We start from the raw sequence: 23,625 nt of genomic DNA on the forward strand, positions 1-23,625 counted from the left end.
GCAGGCCCAAAATATTAAGTTGGCCAGTGCCAACAACATTCCAAACTTCACTCATTGGGATGAAGAATGCTATAACAACAACAACAACAATAACGTTCAATTTATATACCGTCCTTCAGGATGACTTAACACCCAATCAGAGCGGTTTACAAACTATGTCATTATTATCCCCACAGCAACAAATACCCTGTGAGGTGGGTGGGGCTGAGAGAGCTCCTAGAAGCTGTGACTGACCCAAGGTCACCCAGCTGGCTTCAAGTGGAGGAGTGGGGAATCAAACCCAGCTCTCCAGATTAGAGTCCTGCACTCTTAACCCCTACACCAAACTGGCTCTGCTAGTGTGAATTACCAGCTTGCCCCAAGGCTTTTCCTAATACCGTTTTAAGAAGACAAGGCTATAACTTCTCTGGGCAAAATATATCCCTAAAACCGGAAGCACACTCTACTCGGAATGGAAAAGATGGAGAGTTGTTGGGCATAATCATTTTCTTGGATGACAAGTTTCTAGTAAGTAGCTGGTGGAGGGAAGTTTTCCTTTGGCCTGTAGTTATTAGTCCTTTTAGAAAGGTAACAAGTCTCTTGCCTTTTTTTTTTTTTTTAAAAAAGCATCTCTGTGCTAAATGACTGTCATAATAAACAGACAAAGCAGGTCCTTAGCTTGGAAACCCTGCTCAAACGGCAATGCTGCCAATCCTTTTGCCAACACAGTCTTGGCACTCCTAAAGCACAGAGATGTTGTCATGGCAGTTAATCCGGCCTCAACATAGCCTGGTCTGTGGATCTAACCAACAGCCCCTGCTAGGCCTGCAGGAATCAGTGAGGCTCTGGAGAATATGGACAGGAAGAGTTTGCTCAAATCTTCCCTTCTCCAAAACAGTCTGCAATATGTTTTGAAAGGCACCGATAGCTGCAGGGGAGGGGGGCACAAGGGAAGTATCTCTTGAATAGGTTGGCATTTTGCAGAGTTACTGCAAGAAACAAAGCCACAGGACCCGCTGGAGGTTGCAAACCTTGGTCTTGTTCTCAGTGTTGTGGAATGGCCCTGGGCAGAAAGAAGTGCTAATAAATCTGGAAATACCTCTTTTCTATGCTGAAACTTAATCAACTGGCATTACTCCACAAGGGATTTAAGGTGCTCCTACCTGCAGCAGAATGACCTCAGCCTTTGCAGCAATGCAAGAGGCCTTTTCAGAGTGGAACTCAATGCAGTTGGGGTACATGGATGGGAAAGCGCAGGCTTTCCCCCCCTGCATCCTGAATTGCTGCACTCAGACTAGAAAATGACCTCAAATCTTGGCCAATCTGAAAGAAGTGTATTCATTGGATAAATGCTGATGTTTCTCTTTGCCATAGCTACTGGTAGGAGTAAAAATGGAATGTGCAAACTAAAGTTTGTTGATGATAGGTCACACCTATGAGTGTCCTTGATAGTTTCCAAAACATGTTGCACATTTTAATTTGGTAAATTAGGGCCAGATTAATCCAATTCTCAAGAGAACAATCTGGCTCCCTAGTAGGCAAAAGCCACATGAATTGGGGCTTCGTTTTACATATCTTGATGACTAAGAACATAAAATAGCCTGCTGGATCAGACCAGTGGGTCATCTAACCCAGGAAAGCATTTCAGACAGCAGCCAACCTGTTGCCCTGGAGGTATAGTTGCCCAGTCCCCCCTGGCGACTGGTGGATAATTGTGGGGTGACGGAGCATGGGCAGGTACCGGTCCCCATCATGTGCACCCATGTCAGCACTCACACGATCCAGTGGCATGCCCTGGTGACATCACTTCCAATGGGACCTGGAAGTGATGTCATTGTTCTAGGGCTGATTCTAGCCCTGGTGTGATGCAGTTGCTTTTGGTCACACTGGAAGTTACATCATCGGTCCATACGAGAACGTGTGCACATCCATGTCTGCAGCCTGACTGCCAATGGCAGGCAATTTCCAGGGGCCTGCCTCCTCCCGCCGATAGCCAGCAATCAGTGGGCAGAGGCAGGAATCCCTGAGAGATTGCCCGCTGCTGTGTGTGAGACACTTGTATTTCTGGTTCTGACTTTTATTTTGCGTCCTTCAGTTTTGGTGCTTTGTCATGTTGCCTTAATCATGCAGACTACTAATCTGGGTTTCCTCTTCTGTCAGTGAACACAGCGGAAATGATCCCCCTGATAGACCTAGAATGTGCACCAGTAGCCACTGTGAAGGGTGCCTCCATCTTCAATGTGCAAGTGACAACACAAGACCCAGCCCAAATCCCAAAGCCTCCCTGGGATTTTTCCACTGCCGGCTACTGTGACCCAGAACTGGCTCTGCCTCCGCCACCTGACAAAGCCCCCCCTTCAGAAGCAGGATCCTTTGGGTCCTTGCCATGGCCAGAAGCCCCAGAAGAGTGTGTCCCACTGCGGCCCAACACTCTGGATCTCTTCACACCAGTCCGGAAGTTGGAAGAGGTAAAGCAGATGGGGCAGCCAAGGAACAGTGACAACAACATCAAGGAAAATGGGTTAGAGAGCTGCCCAGAAGTGCCACACGTTAGTGAGGAGAGGAGGGCACTCCAGTCTGAGCTGGGGAAATGTATTGAAGACTTCCGTAAAATCAAAATCCCTGTCTCTTTCCCCAACAAGAAGCGGCAGTGGCAAAACGAACTGCTGAAAAAATACCAGCTCTGAAGGCATTCCAGTGCTAAGATGCGTTTCACTCAGTGGGTGAGCAGTGGGACACAATCCCTCCTGGCACCTTGGCAAAGTGAGGAGGGGAAGGAAGAGGAAGCAAAATGTGCATTAATTTTGTTCCATTTGTATGGTGATGAAGGGCCTATGCTTCTCTGTGGGAGACATTACTGATGTCACTGGGTGGAAATGCATGTTACTAAGTACCTAGGGACACTCAAGTGCAGGATTGTATGTGTAGTCCTCAGTTCATGGGCAGGCTGTTCTTGCTTTGCACACATAGAATCATAAGATTGGAAGGGATCTCCAGGGTCATCTAGTCCAACCCCCTGCCCAAGGCAGGAAATTCACAACTACCTCCCTCCCACACCCCCAGTGACCCCTGCTCTATGCCCAGAAGATGGCAGAACACTGTCAGGATCCCCAGCCAAACTGGCCTGGGGAAAATTGCTTCCTGATTCAAAAATGGCAATCAACATTACCCTAAGCATGTACGAAGGGGCCACATGAATGCCACTTTCACGGAAGCTCCCGTTGTGTGACTGCATCTGCAAGTGATTCTGGAGAGCAAAGTGCCAATTCAGCTCTGTTTTCACCACAAGAACAAGTAGTGTAGGCTCCGTTGACTTTCCAATTTGCATTTCTTTTAGGTGTTAGAAAGTGTCAAGATTTGCATTTCAATTAATGGATGTGGGGGAAAACTGGGACACTTTTAATAATTGAGGAGGAACTGATATTGAACGCTTGAATGTATTCACATGGAGCAAACTGAAGTGTGACTGAGTGAGGGAGTTGAAGGGGGGACACATGAAATGAGGTTCACTTGAGTGTCCCAAGGTACTTAGCAACGTGTATTTCCACCCACTGTGTGACTGCAAAGGCCAGACCAAAAGAAATGGGGTGCTGAGGAAGTTTGACTTCCACTAGGGGGCAACCTAACATCAGAGGATGGAAGGGCAGAATTGCCCTCTGTCTACATGGACGAACACGAGCAGGAATGGGATCATGCAGAATGGGTGGGATGCGAGAGTGGAGAAAATATCATGTTTGTTACTATAACAACCTACACCGAAATGGTAGCATGGACCCAAGCTGGATATACTTATTTGTTGATGTTATTTATTTGTGCCCTTTTCTTAACTTGCCTTTCCACTCTGCAGCTCTCAATTGTGGTGGACAATTGAACATAATAAAGCAATATGATAAGAACATTTGCAAAACAGACATCAGTAAGAGGAACTTTGTGACCGCACACACATGTAGCAGCAGTAAAAATGCCCACCATCCTAACTGGTGTCACACCATAGTCCATGAAATTAAAATTCTAGAGTGATCGCAAAAGCATCTCCTTCTTGCTCATTGTCTAGCAATGGAAGCCACCATGATGGAGAGAGCATTCCACAGCTCTGGCACCACCACTAAGAAGACCCTGCCCTGGGTCTTCCTAAAGGGATGCTGCTCAGAGTAAGGATTCTCTGGCTGAGCTCAAAACTTCTGCAGGTTATAAACAGCTGTATATAAGGCTGGTAATGACCAACAATGTACTTTTTGGGGCCATTTCTCACTATATTTGAACCTCCCTGGGGAGCTGTGCCAGACTGGGATTCCTTGTTCTTAAATATTTGAGGCATTGTGGCTCATCACCTGGTCTGCTGTAGGGAGCTTACATTTTTCAGATCCTTCATTTTGCTGCTGCTGCTGCTGCTGCTAATAATGTTATCCTACTCCAAAATAGTCCAGTTCTTCTCCTTGCTAATCAGCACTTGGTGACACACAAACCAGCCTGGAAGAATTTTGATTCCCTTTTCAAGTTTTTGCTTTGCGCTCTCTAGGGATATTACCAAGAGGAAGGATATTCTCTGTTCAGCAAGGGTCCACCACTGAGGGTTCCTTCCTGCTGTATCCTGATTTTGAGACAGTCACCCCAAAAGGGTGGCTGAGAAGCTTCAGGGTAGTGCTCTGATCTGAAATGGTCTTGGCTAAACACCCACGGGAGTTGGCTTCTGCTTCATCCTGCATCCTGGTACAAGCTGCTTCAGTGGACTCCCCTCTCCTAGGAAGACAGCATCACCTCCTTGACACAGACCAGGGGCCTGTTCACCTCTCTGTGTCCTCTCTCTTCTTGAATGGGGCTTGCAGGAGACCGCCAGACTGTTCCCCAGGGAAAAAACTCTAAAGGTTTTGCAAAACTTTACTGCCATGGGTCTCAGTGTTCCGTTTCCTGAAACAGCAGCCACAAAGGCAGCCTGAGTTTCACTTGCATTCCCAGCCACTGAGGTTAAAGTTTGTTGCAAAGGATGCCACAAGCTCTGAGACTGAGCCAGTTCTGCACAGGCAGAGATAAATGAGCCACTGCTCACCTGGTCTGACTCAGCACTGTCCCCCGCCACTACTTAGAAAGGTGCCGGCAACTCTGGCTAAGGTCACAAAATGATGGAAACGCTGAGAGATAACAAATCGCAATCACAACACATTCGCAGGCTTGGGGCCAACGGTGCTTGGCTGGTGCTGGAGAGAGAACCTGGGGACCTCGGGAGTTAAGCTGATGCAGCACTGAGTCCTGGCCATTCCTTCTCCTTTTGCAGAACTTGACTTTGTCCAGCTTGATGGTAACTACGTGTATGTATCCCTGACTGGAACATGGCCACCACAAAACGGGGGAAAGCCTAAAAAATGGTTTCATCATCACATTTTTAAAAATAAACCATTTAAAGGATAGGCTGCAGCCTGCTCTTAAAGAGTGGCTTACATAGCCTATTTGTTCTCAGCGATAGGGTAAGGCTGGCTGGTGGGCAGCGCAGCTGTGGCTGCTGCAGACAGTAGGATCGGCATTCCTACTTTTTCCCTGATACATAGTTTTTCCGTGTGAGGGTAAATCATTTTGTAAGGAGGAGGGTTTAGCCACATGAGCCACCTGAACTTATGCAGCCCAAACACAGGGATATCACTTAATGAATCTCTATTCCCACATGATTCTCACCATGGGTCAGGAGAAAACTTAAACGCAACTTTCTGCGTTCAGCTGCCTCTTGTGTGTGGGGTGGGGGGTGGGAGAGAGGGACATAGCTATGTCCATGGAGATCCTCATGCATTGCATGCATGTGAATGGGTCTACAGAGACACTAGGGGAGCACTGAATGAGGGCAAAACTAGCCATGTGAATTGGCTCTAGGCGGTAGCCACTCATTTCTGGATTTTGACCTATCATTGCACTATAGCAATTATTTGTAGCTGGATTGCCTTATCTACACAGGAAAATCCAGTTCTGCATGCTTGCTATAGCTTAATGATAGTGCAACATCCCAGGACCTGAGGGCACTGCATAAATACATCTCCAAAGGGCTACAGATGAGGAACTCTAGTGGGCTGACTAGCAGGGTTTTGATTGGCCATGAGCATTGGAAGGAAACGAGGTAACAGCATTTCAGTTGGACTTGTTCATGCTACTGACTGCTCTAGCATAAGAGTAGGAGAGCTGACCAACTTTCTCAGTGGGATGAGAGGGAAGCATGCCTGAATGTCAGGTCAGCTGTGAGCAGAATGGAGGAAAATAGCTCCTGCTACCTTCTGGCATGAGAATGTGAGCGATGGAAGGCAAGCACATGTCCCCATGAGCAGGTATTCACTGCCCCCAATTCTCCTTGCTGAGAAAGGCTTCCTCTGTTGAGTTTCAGCCTGTCCTGCAACTGTAGGGGGCCCAGGAGCCCTGCCAAAATGAAAGGTGGCAAGAGCTATTTCAGGGGGGAGCAAAGTGGGGAGATGGAGAGGATCCTTTATGTGCTGGCAGAGAGCACCAGCTTAGAGGTGCAGCCTTAAGCTGTACAGCCAAATTCCTACACAAGGCAGAGTTTTCCAGCCTGGGGATGAAGAGGTTGCAGGATGTTCATGTGTTGCTCCAGAAGCCCCTTCCCAGCTGAGTCCTGTTCTTTTTCCGAGCCTTGGTCCTTGAAGTGTTGCATCCTCATGAGACCGAGGAGTTGGCTTAAAGGCTGCAGAAGGACTGGATTCCACACATCCCTTTGCGTCATGCATAGAAACCTTTTGTGCAGACTGTGGCTTGTATTGAACATGCTTTTAATTTCCTTCCCCTGCCACCTTTTAAAAGCTACCAGGCAGTAGCAAAGGCACTTGTAGCATGTGGTGGCAGCTGCAGTCGTTCCATTGTGGCCTCGTAGCTCCTGCATATTTAATGTTGTCGCTGCGTACAGAAGCCAAACCCTTTTCATTAGAGGAGGGCTAGCATCAGTGCTTATGTTCTGCAGGTCCAACGCTGCATTAGAAGTGCCAAAGTTGCGCATGTGTCCTAGTCCTGTAGATTTGGGGTTGTTTGTTGGTCACCATTGTGGTTCTGATTCCTAAAGGTCCTTGCTTATTTCAGCTGTGCCAGAGCACTGATTGTCACGTGCTAGTGCGGCATCCTGGGTGTTTGTGGGGAGCAACCCTAAACAGATCTACTCAAAAGTGTGTCCCATTTTATTCAATGGGGCTTACTCCCAGGAAAGAGTTCTTTAAGGTTGCAGCCTTCTGTACCAGTGTGACAGCATGACTCATGATGCTACACTTGTCTGCTTTTTGCATTGTGCAGGAAACAAGGGTAACCATGTTCCTCCAACTAACAGCGGCTGGAGTGCAAATATATGGTATTGTCCGGCAAGCAGAAAACAAAAGCAAATAGAAAACAATATTTTGTGTGATCCATGGACCAGGCAGGCCTTCCTATATACTTTTGGTTCTCCACCGTTTCCTCCCCTTCTGGGGCAATTACCTCTGAGGAATTTCCAAAACAAGTGGGGCAATGACTGGAAATGTGCCTGCTTAAACTTGCCCCATAAGAAGGACAGCGTGGTGCAGCAGTTAGAACATCAGACTTGGAGTGTAGAGACCGGGGTTCCAATCCTTATTCAGCCATGCAGCTTACAGTGCAGTTCTGAGGAAGGTCTGGCTTCTCAGCTTAATCTACTTCACCGGGTTGAAGTGAGGATAAAAAGAGGCAACTCCAGGTATGCAAGAAATCAGACAAAATTCCTTTAGGAGGATGTGGTGAGCCAAGCCTTAAGCTGCAGAGAAATTGGAGCAGTCAGCCCCCCAGAGTTGCTCTGGACACAGTTCAGGGCTGAAACATTTAGGTTCACCTTTTGTATAGGAGAGACTTGCTGCATGACTACTTTTAGTGCTTTTCTGTCATAAAGGAAGTTGCAGAATTCTTTTTAAACTGCAGAGAGAGTGGAAATACACCCTCAGAAGGCAGGGCAGGATGGGCCTGCATGACAAGAAAGGCAAGTATCAGTATCATTGTCATACTTCCACAATAATCGAGAATAAACACTGCAGGAAACATATGCCTTTTCATTTCTTTCCCTACAAGAGTTTGAGTCAGCAAATCCAAGGAGGAGGCAAAAATCAAACCACATCCTGTACCCAATAAACAAGGCCACCAAAAGTATTCCTCCAAGAACACTAGCCAGTCTGTCTTGGGGGGAAATTCCTTTCCAGCCTCAAAAAACAACTGGAGAAGGAAAAAGAATCGGGGCCCAAGTTGCCTTCTGCCCAGCATGGCTGATTCTGCCCCAGCTTCCCTTCTGACAGCCACAGTGTTCCAAGATGTAATGAGCAAAGCAGCAGCCATGCTTGCGTGGGAAGTGATGAATGCCTCTTGTAAGGAGAGACTGCTAAGAGGCACATTGCCTCTCCCAACACACCCCACCACCCCAGTCTTTGCTGCTTGCCAAGGCCAAACCAATTTAGATCCCACTGCATCAACGCCAAGAGAGTCTTGTGGGAATTTCTGAGCTGTGCATGAGCCTATAACTTAACCCTCCATTAGTCGCAGGCAATGCTGCAGGGAAATTAAGCTTTGCTCCTGTTTGTTTAATGCCTTTTCCTCGCTCCCTCCTTATGGAACAAACAGCTTTAACCTCTCAAGGGCCCCCTCAGCAGGCAAAAATGATTTGACTTAGTCATGCCGGCACACCCCCATTCCCTTGCACACCTTTTCTCCGCTGCTAACGTGACTCTTTTCTTTCCTAATAATATTTTTCATGGCAGATCCACAGGCCGGGTAGAGATCTCCGACGTTATTGCGTCTTGCCCTTCTTCCCTGTAGTTGTCCACCAGCACCCCTCAGACCACTACCAGCAAGGCACACAAGCAAAAAAGGAGAACCAAGAATCTGTCCAACTTCCAGAAAAGGACACATAGGAAGCTGCCTTCCCCTGCACCATACCCTATGTCCACCCCGCTCAGAACTGTCTCCTCTAAGCAATCTCCTGAACTCCAACCCCACCTGAAGTCCTTTAACTGGCGATCTCAGACTCAAACTCAGCCCTTCAGCATGCAAATCAAGGGCCCTTACCCACAGAACAGCAGCTGTGCCTGAATTGCGCAGGGCAGAGGATTCCTTCCCAAGTAACACACATAACCTTCATACGTACCCTCTGGCTTGGTGTGAATCTTTGCAGTATCTGCAGATCAGGAAGCACTGCAGGCCACCCATGTGTGAAGTTCTGGCACTAGAAGAGTCATCTTGATGGCTCAGAATAAAGGCCCATCTAGTTTAATATGGTACCTCTGACTCACCTGAGTTTCAAAAACTGTGGGTGGGAAAGGGGAAAGATGAATCCAAAGCCCAATTGTGAGTCAGGAGCTGGTGGCACAGTGCTCTGGAGGCTGGCCAAATCCCGCCACTGACTTCCAGCATGCATTAGGTGTGATTTTTTAAAAAAAATGATGACCTGGGGAGGAAAGCAGAACCAGTATTAATACTGGAGCTGGCTTATAAAAGACTTGGCTGCTGCCGTGTTTTTGATGAGATGCACTTTATGAGAGTCATTCTGGGTTTCCAACTGGATGGGTGGATGGAGGCTTTCAGGGTTCCAAAATGGATGTTTTCCTCCCAAATTAGATGTTCAATTTGTAGTCACTGGCAGTAGAGCAGCTGAGAGCCTGGCTTGCTTTCGTAAATGTTCCCTGTTGTGAATTAGTGGCCTGCCATACACACCACTACCAACAAGAATACCGAACTGTGCTGCAAGTCTTGCTTAAGCCACTGATCCTCAAAGGACCTTCGGTTTCTCTGCAGGGGCAAGGAGAGAGAGAACAAATGAGTGTCATGAACAATAATTGCTCAAAGTTTGGTGAATATGTATAAAAAAAGAGAAAAAGAATCTTAAGGGTGGCAATGGATTAGGGGCACTGGGTGTGAGTTAGAGAAACATCTTTGAGTCGTTCCAGCTGCCTGGCAGCTTGAATGCAATCCCGTGGCAAGCACTGGTCTATACCAGCAAGAAGGGGGCAAATCAAATAAAGCAGGTGTGAAACCCACCAACAGGGCAGCCAGTTCAGTGACATGCCACTTGGGGAGGCCTAATTCAACACAGGAGAGTCTCGTGTTCCAGGGAGGAGGGGCCAAAGGTGGAGCAGGAGGGCAGAAATGACGAGGTAGCTGAAAATGGAGTGCTCCTCTCTGATTGGTGGAGAGAAAGTGAAGGGCACTCAGGGCAGGATGCCAAGGACAGTTGGGCAATAATCCTTCCCAGATGTTCTAACAGCAGGAAAGGTAAAATTATAGGTGGTGAAAAGCTTCCCTGGTTCACACTGCAGTTGCTACAGGGGCACCAGTGGTTGGTGGAGAAACAATTACAGGAAAACCACAGTGGAAAAAAATAAAACCAAAGACAGAAGGGAGGAGACGTATGACGGGAACTTGGACTAAAATTGTTGCTAGGCTTACTTTTCGCCGCCTCCCAGGCAATCTGGTTGCCAACAGCCTTTCTAATAGGGAAGCTTGGGGGTTACTCTGGGGCCTTCAGCATCTGCCACTGACTATTCTCAAAGCAGAAAATGACAGGCAAAAATTATCCTGGTTGCACTAGGTCCTGTACTATGCAAACAAAGGAAAAAATGAGGAAGCTCTGGCAACACTCCGCCATCACCGATGAAGACAAGACCCACAAGGAAGAGGAAGAAGGTGGACAAGTGGATATCTACTCAAATGGGCAGGGCAAAAGGCAAAAGAGTTTTTTGTACTGCTTTGGGAAAAGTAAGAAAATGCATCATAAACATTTCAATTAAAAAAAAAACCAGGGCGACCCTCTTCTGTGTTGGCGGACTTACCTGCGAGAGATGCTCACTAAAACACATAGGTCAGAAGGAAAGCAACAGGTGCACACAGCGGAGGAGACTATTCTGTAATGTGGTTTCCCTGTCTGGCTATGATTTTTAAATGAAACTGCCTGATCTTTCCAGCCACAGAAGCAGACGTCTCACGAGGCAAAGCAAGTCCATAGATTACCTCCAATAACAGATGTTAGGCGCAATCAGAAGGGACAGATCCGAGTCTTGCTGCTCTGTCGGCTGAGAAGTTCTCCTGCACAGATCCCACATGGAATGTCAAGTCCCGTTCATTGCAAAGGAGCTTGTGCAGGAGAACTTTGCCACTGCGTGTGCCCTTCCCCATGTTAACCAGTAAGAAGGATGCCATTTTTATCTACTGTTTCAAAAGTTCTTGAACCGTGCCATTCAGCTTGTTCTTGGAGACAGACATTTTAATAGCTGCATGTTTTAAATGAAGTGAGCCTCTAGCAATGGTCTATTTCTTCCTCCTTCCTGAAAAAGATGGCCACTTTCATTTAAAAGGAGCCACATAACAGCACTCAGCATTGCGGCTCTTCCTATCTTTTTGCAACCTAGTGAGAAGAAACAGTGGCAGCAGCCGATATTCCTCTTTGAATCAAGTGGGTAGAGCTCTCCAGCCTCTCAACCTTGATCGCTTTATCCTTTGAATATTTCAGCAATTGCCTCAGAAAGGCACAGCACGTCCGTGGCTCTAAATGTCTCCCCTTTTAATAAACCGAATTTATGGGGGTGGCTTTTACTGCCAGCTGACATTTGAGCACCAAGAGTGATAGGACGACAGTTCCTTTGGAGCAGGAACAATTTTTTTGCAGCATATAAGATTTTAAAGCTAAGACCAATGACTCTAAGGGTGGAAGTCAAGGCACTGTAGCAGTGGAGCCCTTTCGTTGCTGATCCCGGATGGGAGAGGCTGGTAGGCCCTAGATCAAGAGTGCCACGGATGGGAGGTCACCCCAGAAGAGACTTCTTCTTCCCCAGTATGGGGCTGGGAAAGACTTCACTCTTCCAAGTGAGTCCTCATCGACCCATTCCCTTAACAAGCTCCTATTGTCACCAATTTCATTTTAAAATCTAAGAAGGCCAAGCAGCTCAGACCGGCCGTGAGGAAGTGGGGTCATCTTGGGTTGCCAGATTCAGACGAGGTCAATGTTCCAGTGCCATTGAAGGTTCAGCAGAACTTCCTCAGATGTGATTTCCAACCACTGGACAATGACTGGAAAAACTGTACTTCTCCCTTTTAGGTAAAAATTAAAGGGGCAGGGCCCCCGTCTCCAATGCAAGCCAGGAACTCCAAACTCACCACAGACTCCGATTTGTTGAGGATGGGGATGGTCTTCCAGAACTAGTCTGTGACAAAAGGGACTCAGGCTCAGCAAAGCTTCAGCCACAATAAATGTGTTCATGTGCAAAGTATCGTAAGACTTTTGGCTGTTTCCTCCCAGACTGTTGTTTCTACTGCGACTGCACCCAGTCCATCCCTCCTATAGCAAATTCTATAAGGGAGTTCTTCAGCCCTGGAAAGCTGAGGGGTTTTGCATCAACCTTTGCCATGTTCTTCAATTCAGTCCTTCCCAGTGCATTCTACAGTGCTGAGACCAGCAATCTGCTTTTGAGGCCTCTGAGCTCTGTACCATGCTGTGGGCAGCTTACTCTAGAACCACATGCTTTAATTTCAATACATATGTAGGGTACGGCACAGCAGGCCGCCGAGGCAGTTCTCCAGAGGTAGCCTCAGCTGGCATCCAAGACTGAGATGATCCATTTTTTCAATTCGCCTACAGGCTCAATGCTGCCAGAGGGAAGCGCTAACTCATTTCATTCTTTTGGAATCTGGAGTCCTCCATTCATCCCCCAAGCTGCTGTAAACAGAAAGCAGTCTGCACTGAGCTCTCTTCATAGATAGGAAGCTCAAACGTCCAAGCTAGAGTTACAAACTCCCACACTGAAGAGAGCTCCTTTACCATTAAGAGAGAAGATACATCAACAATGGTCCAGCAAGTTCTTCTTGACAAGCAGGCGTTAAAGGTCGAGAAGGACCACATTGAAGCAGAATATTCATGTCAAGCCTGATTTAAATGCAGCACTGGTTAGGGATAAAGAACTCACCCCTAGGACCTTGCTCTAACCTAATGGCTCTTTTAAATTAGGCTGCCACCCGTGCAAAGCTGCTGTGCATGTTTAATTCACACATCAGTGCAACACCTGTGCACATGTAGCTGCTCTGCATGGATTGCAACCAAGATTTTGTTGTAAGGTGCCTTGAAGAAGGCATTTGGAGAGGCAGAATAGATAAATAAGTGTAAGTGTAAATGAGATGCAGGGCAAGCGCCAGGACCCATAGGCAAGTGCTTTTGTTTCGCCAGCATTTTGTTTAAATCAATGTGTCTTAAGAAGCTGGAAACTTGAAAGCAACAGGAGAGGGCTGGTTCTTCAAGGCACAGAAGAGGCCTATGGATTCTTTGCACACCAAGTTTTCGCAGCCAGGGCTCGTTCTGTAGTACACTCGGAGATGTGGGGAATGAGTTTCACTGTCCTGCTTCAGTTCACCCTTTGCCTCTGCTTTGTGGTTCACATACAGAGTACTCTGGGAGGCTCAATAATAGGTCTTCCAACTGGAAGTCATATTTCAAAATGCACAAACCTAATTTGCACACAGAGAGACCCCAACCAAAACCAAACACAGGACCTAAGTGAGGCCCCTCCCTCCCATCTAGGCCTTGAGGAAGAAACAGAAACTAGTTCCTAAGGATCACTTAAAGGGACACATACATCACCTTGTCTTTATGCCGGTAGATACGTTCATCTCTAGGACTGCCAATGCCAACTCTGGCTTGAGAAATTCCCAAAGATTTGGGGGTGGTGCCTGGGAAGTGGAGAGCATGGGGAGAGGGGGAAACTCAGGGGGATGTAATACCATAGAAGCTGCTATTTCTTCCAGGGGAACTGATGTCTGTAGATCAGCTGTAAATCTGGGAGAATTTCAGGTTCCATCTGGAGGTTAGTAACCCTATCCATCTCTAAAACCACCATATGGGCAATGTTCCTTCCATTGGAATATACGATGCCTATATCTGGCATACAAGAAAAGAAAAAGCTCCCACAGAGGGGTGAAATACGGCAAGCTAGTCAGACAGGGAGGTGGGTCACTAGTGCCTTCTTGCTTGTGCTAAATATCATTTCCTTGTTTGTCCCCAGGATGCAATTCTTAGGATGTTTCCGGCTTCTTCTCAAGTTCTGTCTTTCCACCAGCATGTAGTTAAGATGCTAGTGCTTGCGCGCACTCTCTCTCTCTTTCTATCCAGCTGTTAGTTCCTAAATCAACTACTTTACTTTAATTGGCTCTGCTTCTTTGTGCGCTAAACAGCCACTCTGTCAACAACTTCCCCATCAAGTCCATTTTCTATACATTTGAACCAAAAGCTTGCCATCGTGTTACTACTTTTCTCATTTTTTCCGAATACCAGTTTCCCAAAACAAAAAATGCTTTAGTTCTTACCAGAAGAAACATTTTAGAGAACTCAAAGAGGATTAGACTCTCAGGATTCAGAATAATGTCTTTCTCTTTTGAGAGGCTGAATGCAAAAATAACTTCTGGGGGAAAATCCACCCACTTTCCTGCATTCTCCCTTGCAAATGCAAGGTTTCAGTGCAGCAGGCCATGAAAAGGCAATGCTGGTTTTGTGGGAGTTGCTATAGATCTTTATAATGCTTTGCAATGAAAAGTCAAAGCAAAGGAGCTGGAAAGAATGTTCTGGACCATCACTATTACAGCTTCATATTGCAGAGTTTAAAAAAAAAACCTTCTTATTGTTTGTTACAGTGTGTGTGGGGGGGGGGGGGGCGGGAACAGAAGGAAAGAAGGAGTGGGAAGGCAGATGGAAAGTGTGAAGGTAAGCCGGACCCAGCTGAATCCCATTGGGGTGGGGAGAGATGCCCTCACTGGCTTTTGCTCCAAGTTCCTGTGTCTTTTTGCATTGCTAAAGGTGAGAAGAGGCTGCAGTTTCCCTCGCTTCAAAGGACTAGCACCTCACCAGAGGTGTGAGCCTCTTGGTGCAAGCCAAAGGGCAAAAGCACAAGGCTCTATGCCCAGAGCTTTTCACCTGGGGTGGGGCACAGAGTTGCAGCCCAGAAGTTCTGCCACTCTAGGAGAGGGAGAGTGACACCATATACAACCCAGGAACAGCACTGATGAAGAACAACACCTGTTGGTCAGTACTAGTAGTAATATCAGCATGTCAAGACTGTAGCCCTGGGCTTCTGTATGGTTGCTCTGTGGAAGTGGGGAGGGAGGTGGCGCTGGTGGGAATAATCTCAGGGCAGGTTATTTGATGAATGTACTGTCTCAGTGCAGACAGGAGCTGGTAGATATGGAAGTGTGATTTTTCAAAGACGGCCAGTATTTGGCAATGATGCTTGCTGCCTTGCTGACCTTCTGAGCATCCCACCAGTTGATGATATAAAGGCCGCTTCTTCACTAATATTGTACAATATCAGATTGGGGAAGCACAAAACTGCACGCCTGTCCAGCATGTTATGGGAAAATTGACCTGGCTTGCATAACGGAGACATAGTTGGTTATGCTGTCCTCTACCAAACCCGCACATGTGGCCATGAAGGCAGGGTGGCTCTCATCCTCCATGAACTTCCTCAGACTCTCAGTGCAAACTATCACTGACACTGATTGTATGCTTCTTATGTTGGAGACTAATGATAGATTAGGTATACTGCTTGTTTGCCAGCTACCTATGCTCTGCCAAGTTGGCACCCCGGCTGAGTTGGCAGAGGTACTCTCGAGCGCGGTGCTGGAAACCCCAAGACATTGTCCTAGGAGATGTTAGCATTCATGCAGAGGATATCTTGCTGGGGCCAGTCCAGGATTGTATACCTACTCTGATTGCCTTGGGCTACTCTCAAATCAAGACAGACAAACACATGAAAGAGGTCACGCCTCGGACTTATTGTTTTGCACTGAGCCTTTGAAGGAAGATCTGGTTTTAGGGATGGAGATTCAGCCTGAACCATGGTCTGACCATTATCTACTCAAGGCAAGGATGAATGTAGCCCTGACACCCTGCAGGAAAAGGGCTTCAGTTAAAGTGGTCCATCCACAGAAGCTCATAAATCCTACTAGATTTCTAAATGTTCTGATTCTAAACACGTTCTAAACACATGCTCTGTTGAGGCTGTGGAGGGAGCTTGGAATATAAAGCTCTCAACAAGTTTGCTCTTCGTTGAGCCCTTATCATCTCAGGAACAATTAGCAAAGGTTTTTTGCTGATAAAAATATCACTCAGATCTGCAAGGTAAATAATGGGCTGCCCATCAGTTACCGAGCTCAATTCAAGGTATTGACTAACACATACAAAGCCCTTCATGTCCCTGGACCCTCATGTCTGCAGGACTGCTTTGCCTCAGGAGGTCTACCTCTCCCCCTACGCTCTGCCATGACAGCCTTGCTCTTCTAAGAGGGGGCGTCTGCAGGTGCCACCCTGCAAATGGGCGAGATGAGCAACTGCCTGTACGTATGCATTCTCTGCTGTTGTCACCATCTTAAAGAATGGCTCATTTGACGAGGGCTGAATCCACATTACCTTTTTCCCCGCATTTTTTCCGGATATCTTCCGTTTGCCTCCAATCCGCGATTTTGTCTTTTTCGTTCACATCTCCACCTCCAATCCGCCTTTTCCGCGCGTCCTCGCGGTCACACGCCTGCCCGAAAACCGTTGTTTTGGGCGGGACCGTTTTTCCCCGCCTTTTTTTTTTTAAAAAAAAAACCTATTCCGTTATAACGGACATGCGTAACAAGGAAACATGACCATTTCGAAACATCAAATTAGCACAGCAACACCATTGGTCCGCGTCTCTTGGCGGGGTTTTTAAAAATGTTATAAAAGGGGAAGTGTCTGGGGAAAAACTCTTTGTGGGTTTGAATGGTTGTTTGGTGTATTTGGATTTGGTGTTTTTGCAATCTGTGTTTTTTGAAATGGATCCTATTCTGGCGATCATCGGGCATGTGCTTTTTATTATGATGGCATGCCAGTCTCAGATGCTGCTGGCCTGCTGGCGGTACCGTGCCCAAAGGCGCAGGGCTGTTGCCAGATTTTTGTCCAGCAACTCGCTCACCACCCTGGCAATGACACGTGCACGAAGACGGCGGCGCCAGCCCCGACAGCAGTGGTTTTTTCTTGCAGAGATGCAGGAACCGAGGCAGCATTGGGTATACCCACGCAGCACGGATTGGTGGGAGAACATCGTGCTGCGACATTGGGATGAACATCGGTGGATTCGCCGTTTCAGAATGTCCAAGGGCACATTTTTGGAATTGGTCTCCGCTCTCCGTCCAACGCTTCAGCGAAAGACAACCACATTCCGCTCCCCAATATCTGTTGAGCGCAGAGTAGCTGTTGCGATCTGGTGGCTTGCAAGCGGCACCAGTTACCAGGTCACCAGTGACTTGTTCGGACTTGGCAAGTCAACGGTTGCCTCGGCTGTCGTAGAATTCTGCCTTGCCGTCGAGCTGCACCTGCTTTCAAGAACGGTTCTCTTTGGAGACTCTATTGCACAGGTTAGTTATACACTGAACTTGCACAATTTCGTTATGATGGTAATTTTTTTTAAAAAAAAATTCTGTGTTGCCAATTTAAAACCTTTTAAAAAAACCTTTCGTTAACAGTGATGAAAGCATCCCCTACGCTTCCACCCCCAGAAAGAAGCTATTGGTACAATGGAGTGATGTATTGCACTGTCTCTCCAATGACATTACTGTAAAAGTGGATTGGCAATTCGCACCTAAACAAATTTGTGGATTAACATTTGAAAACGCGCTACATGGCAGCACAATAGTGGCCATGTGTTTCTGCTGTGTTGCGTCCGCTGCAGCAATGTTAATGCCAGCAGAATTTAGGAAAGACAAATTTTACTTTGTTCCAAATCCCAAATTGTGAAACTCGAACGCCTCCTCTCTTAGTGCCATTCACCCACCACATTCGGTTCATAATGGCATAAATGTGATTTTGGACCGGTCTGGTCACTGTCTGCACAGTGTCTCACGCCACAGAGGTCTGCTGTTGTCTGGACAATTTCTTCCTGTAGTTTTTTTTTTTTTTTTTTAAAAGTTTGTCCAGGTTTGTTGTTGGCACCATGGGACTGCAATGGTGTCTCCAATGGAGCATTGTCAATGTTTGCTGTCCCCATGGCTATAGTTGACCTCTGTAGAGAGACCACACATTCGATGGTTTTAGACATGGTGAAGCCATCACTTTGACAGTCTCCAAAGGGTTTTTTTTGTTCCTTTTGGTTTCTGTTGAATCAAGGCTGCATGACGAAGCAGAGAGAGAGTACATATCGTTCTCTTTCTGTTTTTAAATGATCAAAATGCAACTTCTATGGACTTGATCGCCCCAAAAATAAGTTATTAGAATGATGCCACCACCTGAAAAATCACCTCTCTATTCCTCGGAAAGATCCCGATGACAGTTGTGGTGGATGTCCCTGGAACAACGCGAGAAAAAATTGTCACACAGTAAATGTTCACATTGCTTTCATGTGGCAATCAATTTAACATCCATGGCAACTGTCTTTGATTCATTGGACATGAGAGCTAGGAATAGTCAGCAGTAAAACATTTTTGGATTGATTTTATTAAGGGAATTGAACACTTCAGAACACATTCTACAATGTGCTACTTGCCCAATTGTAATTGGTCCTTCAAGAATCAAGCTATATCAACCCTGGGCATTTTGTGTTTAGAATCACTGAGGAATCTGTTCCTTCTATCAGTAGTGAAACAACACTTGACCGTGCTTCCAAATCGTTCCCTCAGTTTGGTTAAACAGTGGTCTTTGTTCCCCACCCTGTCTTTTCACACAGATAATGGATGGCTTCAGGAGGATGGGGTTTCCTCATTGCGTGGGAGCAGTAGACGGCACACATATCGCCATTTGTGCCCCTGGTGGCCGTCCAGAGCAGTATGGCAACAGGAAAAACTACTCCTCGATACTGCTCCAGGGGACCGTGGACCACAGAGGAAGGTTTGTGGACGCTGAGGTCGGGTGGAGTGGCAAAAACCATGATGCGTTTGTTTTTGCCCACTCCGCCCTGTGTTCTGCAATGGACTCCGGCGCACTGATCCCCAACAACCACGACATGGTTTTGGATGGGATTAGGATTCCACCGGTGATTTTGGCTGACGGTGCATATCCCATGCGCAGGTGGCTCATGAAGCCATACGGCCGAACCGCAACAACCCCTGCACAGCGGAATTTCGATCGTCAACTTGCTCGCTGCAGGAACGTGGTGGAAAGGAGCTTCGGTAGATTGAAATCCAGGTGGAGGTGTCTCTCACACAGGCTGCAGATCAGAGAGCAAAATGTCATCTCGGTTGTGACTGCATGTGTGGTGCTCCACAACTTGTGCGAGAGCAAAGGGCACCCGATAGTGGGTGGTGGTGAATGTCCCTCACCGGTGCTGCTGTCCCAACAGGAGGAGCAAGATTTCAATGGCAACACCCGGCACCTTGCAGAGGGCAAGATGGTCCGCGATGCCCTTGCTAGACACATCCTTGGAAGGATGGACTCACTCTGAGACTGCTTGTGTGTGTTGGCCAAAAATGAAAACCGGAACAACACACATGTAAACCGGGCTCAAGACATGAAGAGAGACTGTGCTTGGGGTTTGCAAATATTCTCCCTTCCTATTGTATGCTAATAAAAACACCCAACATAACATTAGAGAATCTTTCCTGATATCTTTCTTTTTTGAATTGGAACACTTGATTATAAGCTTTGGAAGGAAAATTGTAATATGTGGTGTGGTAGAATTGCCTTCCAGAATGTGATATTTCCACTATGGTCTCATGCTTGGGCACAATGCTGTGTGAGAACAGATAAAAAAATGATGTTTCCTAATGAACCATCATTTTGGAAACGTCAAAAGTCTCCAGCACTTACATTGCTGAAGCCAACCATTGCTGCACATGTTTGCCTTTGCAGCATTAGAGAACAACGTTCCTGGACTCATCCAAGCACGCAGTCTGGGTAAATGAGGAGTGATCGGATTAGTGATGGGCAAATACATCAATGAAATCCACAAATGCTGCCACTTTGCAGGATGTGCTTTTCAGAACAAACAGAGTCGTCCTTGAAATAACTCATTGTTTACTTAAATATCTTTGACAGGTTCCATCTCACCCAGAGAGCATAGGTTCTGGAACATAAAAAATGCACAAAACAGTGATAGTTGGAAGGGAGCTTCCTGTCCCATAAATAATTTTTCAAGATTAGCTTGAAATGGCATACTCCGCGATCCACTGGCTGGATGCATCAGTGGAAAAACATCTTGGAGGCCAGCAAATCATTGTGTGTCTCAGGTCAGGAGGGACGTGATCTAAATTTGGAAAACATCTTCTCACCTAACATGAGAGAATACATCTATTCCATTAACTGTGTTTTTCTTATCCATAATATGATCAAGAAAGGGGGGATTGTTTGGTGACACAAACGTTGCATGATTTTGGCTCCCATTCCTTTGGGGTGTGTGTGCGTGTGTCGTCTCACCAACAGCTGGCTGACTCTGTTATTTAGTATTGGTTTGACACAAGACACGTTTTGAGTGCCAATGTGGACAATTTCCACCCTTGCGTATGCCGGAGCGGTTTCTTTGGGAACTGTTCTTTGTCTCAGTCAGAGGCCAGACAAGTCATGGAATGGGAGAGAACTGAGGAAAGGCAATAGAGGGGGTGGGCAAAGCTCAAACATGCCCGGACTGATCTAAAAAAAAAAAGGGGGTGACTGCGATGATGAGAGAACGGGACTGAGTGTGAGGGCAAAGGTTGAGATCATGGAAACCCAACAATGGCACAAACAGTGCCCATAAGTGCAGTTGAGGCCATGCCAGAAATAAAGCACCATTATCAGCCTAGATCAGATTTTGCGTGGACAAGCCCCTCCATGTCAAAAACCTACTGGTGTGGTCCTACTTGAACTGGGCTTGAGTGTGGACCAATCACCAAGTCGCTCTGGATTGATGTGTCCTCCACAAGTGATGAATTTGCATTTTGCGGTAAAAGAAAAATGAATGGACGTTATAAAAAGGTGCAAACATTACTTTTTTTTTAATCAACAGGAGGAAATTTGAAATTGAGTGTCTACATTGTTAGAAACACCTAGCCAAAAATCGAATTAACACAACTGCAGTTATTTCAACTGTGGTGACAATAAAACCAAAGACTCATCACAGAACGACACGGCACAATGTTCAGAGGGTCAGCCTATCTCTAGGTTTGCCAACGCATGACCGTCTGCTGTTGGTGTGCCTGTTAGAGACAGTTAAAACGTCCTGAGACAACTGTTCTGTTTCTTGCGTGACAAGTGGTTGCTGGCGCTGACTTGTGAGCATCTCTCCAAGTGCTTTCAATGTTTGGACAGCATCAGTCATCACAGCAATGTTCTGTTGCCATGCCCTAGCAAAGTTGTCACTTTCTGACCTTGCCTGCTCCAAAAACTCTCTCTGGAGCCGCCTCTCATCCGACCTCCATTCACACATGACCTCTCTGTCAATCCTCCACTCTGCGAGATGAGCGTCATGTTCCTGGCGAGACCGGTTCATCATTTGGTCTGCCACGCCATATAGTGCCGCGTTACGCCTCTTCCTGTTTCTGATTTGGTTTAACCTTGTCCCCGGAGAAAGTTCTGCCAAACATGCGTTCAATCTTCCTAAATGTGTGACAGAAAACTTTTGTTAGTGAACCATACACATTAGTTCCACTACAGCCATGCATAATCACAAATCATTGCTGAAAGTGTTGTGATGGTGGGATGCGTTCCAGACTGGGCCCAAGCAAAGAAGAGAATTGTCATGACAGGAGCACTGATCTTCAATTTGACCCCAATGGTAGCCTAAAACACAGTTAACACTTCACAAAACAGCAGTCCATGCATGGATTGCCATGCACGCATGTGGATTGAGTATCGTCAGCTGTTGTGGATTGTCGAATGGGCTTGTCGGGGATGATCTATTCCAGTATGCAAAACAAAAATTCATGAGTTGGTTAGGAACAACCGTTTTCAACATCACAGGTGCTTGCTCTGAGATGAGAGGCATACCACTGCTTTGGATTAGACAGTACACAGATTTTTAACTTTTCTAACCGACAATGAATAATCCACTCACCATTGTTGTCACGCAAGCGATGGCCCATTGGCAGGTCAGATTCACTGTCCGCATCACCCTCAGCATTGGCACCGGGGGGATCATTCTCTGCAAATAGAAGGACGTGACATTATGAGTGATTAGAAGGGGTGTTCCTTGGTCAAGGCATGCAAAAAAATTATGGTTGTCCACCATTCTCCATGTTTGTGGCCAGACGGGGCTGTCAACGGCTCATGGCACGAAGAAGATAGGAGATGCAGATGCTATCTCTCCTAGATCACATCAGAGGGGCAAATTGTGTCCATTTCCCACGTCTCCAATTCAGTTCTCGGTAAAGCAGGTAAGGGTCTAATATGGGCACTCTGACACATGGAATGACACTAACTGCGTGCATCATTTGACTCCTGATTTCGTAATAGCATGAATGTCTGCAGGACACGGGTGACGCCGTTCTTGCAAGGACAGCGATCTGGTCCGTGTCTTAACATTTCTAAGAACACCCAACCATCCCCCCTTGAAGGCAAGACACAAATCAGTGTGATTCTCAGAAGGAAAATTTGGATTTCACAACACATTTTTTTCAGGAGATGGAACCGTTGGGCATAACATTCTCACATGGCAATGTAGTCAGCTTTGAAATCACACGTGATGGTGACCTGCGCTTCTCTCCGTGGAGAAGGAAGGATCACATCTTTGTGGGCAGGAATGCGCCAAAACCACACAAACCTTGTCTTGTCTGGTTCGTCCACCTTGGTTTTTTAAATAGAGAATATCAAAAAATGCCAGCACATGACCTCCCCAAATGATTATGACGCTTTTCAGGGGGGGCTTCCACAATAGAAAGAAACATGGAAATTAGCCCCTAAACAGGAAATACATTTTTGGCCCCCAACAGGTGCAATCCATACTCACCCTTGTCTTCCAGTCCATCTATGGTGCGGTCAAGGTCATCATCTGCTACATCTGTGGACGATGTTGAGTGATTCTCTGGTGACATTGAAAAAAAAAATCACATTATTGGCTTTTCAGAAAGGTGAGCGTGCGCACAAACATAAATTTTTTTTGTCACTTTTATGTTGTTTATTGTGCACTCACGTTCATACATGGTCGTTGGTGACGAGGTTCTCAAGAGGGTGGAATCCACGGTCACCAAATCATGGGTAAATAACTCCTCTGATCCCTCCATGATTACATCAGGCCTGATCAGCTCCTGGGGACCAATACCCAAATTCAAGCTGCGTGCAATTCTTCTTGGCTTCACACTCGCATCACCTCTCAATATGCTGTCCAGCTCCCTGAAGTATGGGCAGGTGACTGGTCCGTTGCCCGAGGTGGAATTGTGAGCAATCACGCGTTTGTACTCCAAACGCATGGCTTTGGTTTTGTTACGACATTCCAGGGCTGTGCGTTGATGGCCACGGGAGGACATCATCAGCGCGATTTTTTGAAAGCAGTCTATGTTTCTGTGGGAACTCCTAAGGGCTTCTTGAATCTTCTCCTCTCCCCAAAATGAAAGCAAGTCCAGCACCTCGCGTTCCCTCCATGTTACTGATCTCACTGAAGCTGGAGCCAGGGCTGTCATATTAAAGATATTGCTCTCGATGCTCCAATCTCCCCAAAAAAGGATGACAAAGAAAGATAATACTTCCCTTCCACCTTTTAACGGAGGCGTTGACAG

General features: G+C 46.7%; 2 protein-coding genes across 2 annotated transcripts; one reads left to right on the forward strand and one right to left on the reverse strand.

The window, feature by feature from the left end:
- Positions 1 to 16,827: 16,827 nt before the first annotated feature.
- LOC129340949 (uncharacterized) lies at positions 16,828 to 19,382 on the forward strand. Its single transcript, XM_054995845.1, has 2 exons — positions 16,828 to 17,364; positions 18,669 to 19,382. The coding sequence occupies exons 1-2, from the start codon at positions 16,828 to 16,830 to the stop codon at positions 19,380 to 19,382; spliced, it is 1,251 nt and encodes a 416-aa protein (XP_054851820.1).
- Positions 19,383 to 21,013: 1,631 nt separating this feature from the next.
- LOC129340950 (uncharacterized) lies at positions 21,014 to 23,379 on the reverse strand. The gene is made up of 4 exons (XM_054995846.1): positions 23,043 to 23,379; positions 22,860 to 22,934; positions 21,969 to 22,055; positions 21,014 to 21,511 (listed from the first exon to the last, which is right to left on the reverse strand). Exons 1-4 carry the CDS (start codon positions 23,377 to 23,379, stop codon positions 21,054 to 21,056), a joined length of 957 nt encoding a protein of 318 aa, XP_054851821.1. The 3' UTR covers positions 21,014 to 21,053.
- Between the last annotated feature and the right edge of the window lie 246 nt (positions 23,380 to 23,625).

This window comes from Eublepharis macularius, chromosome 13, assembly GCF_028583425.1.
Source record: "Eublepharis macularius isolate TG4126 chromosome 13, MPM_Emac_v1.0, whole genome shotgun sequence".
Taxonomy (NCBI): domain Eukaryota; kingdom Metazoa; phylum Chordata; class Lepidosauria; order Squamata; family Eublepharidae; genus Eublepharis; species Eublepharis macularius.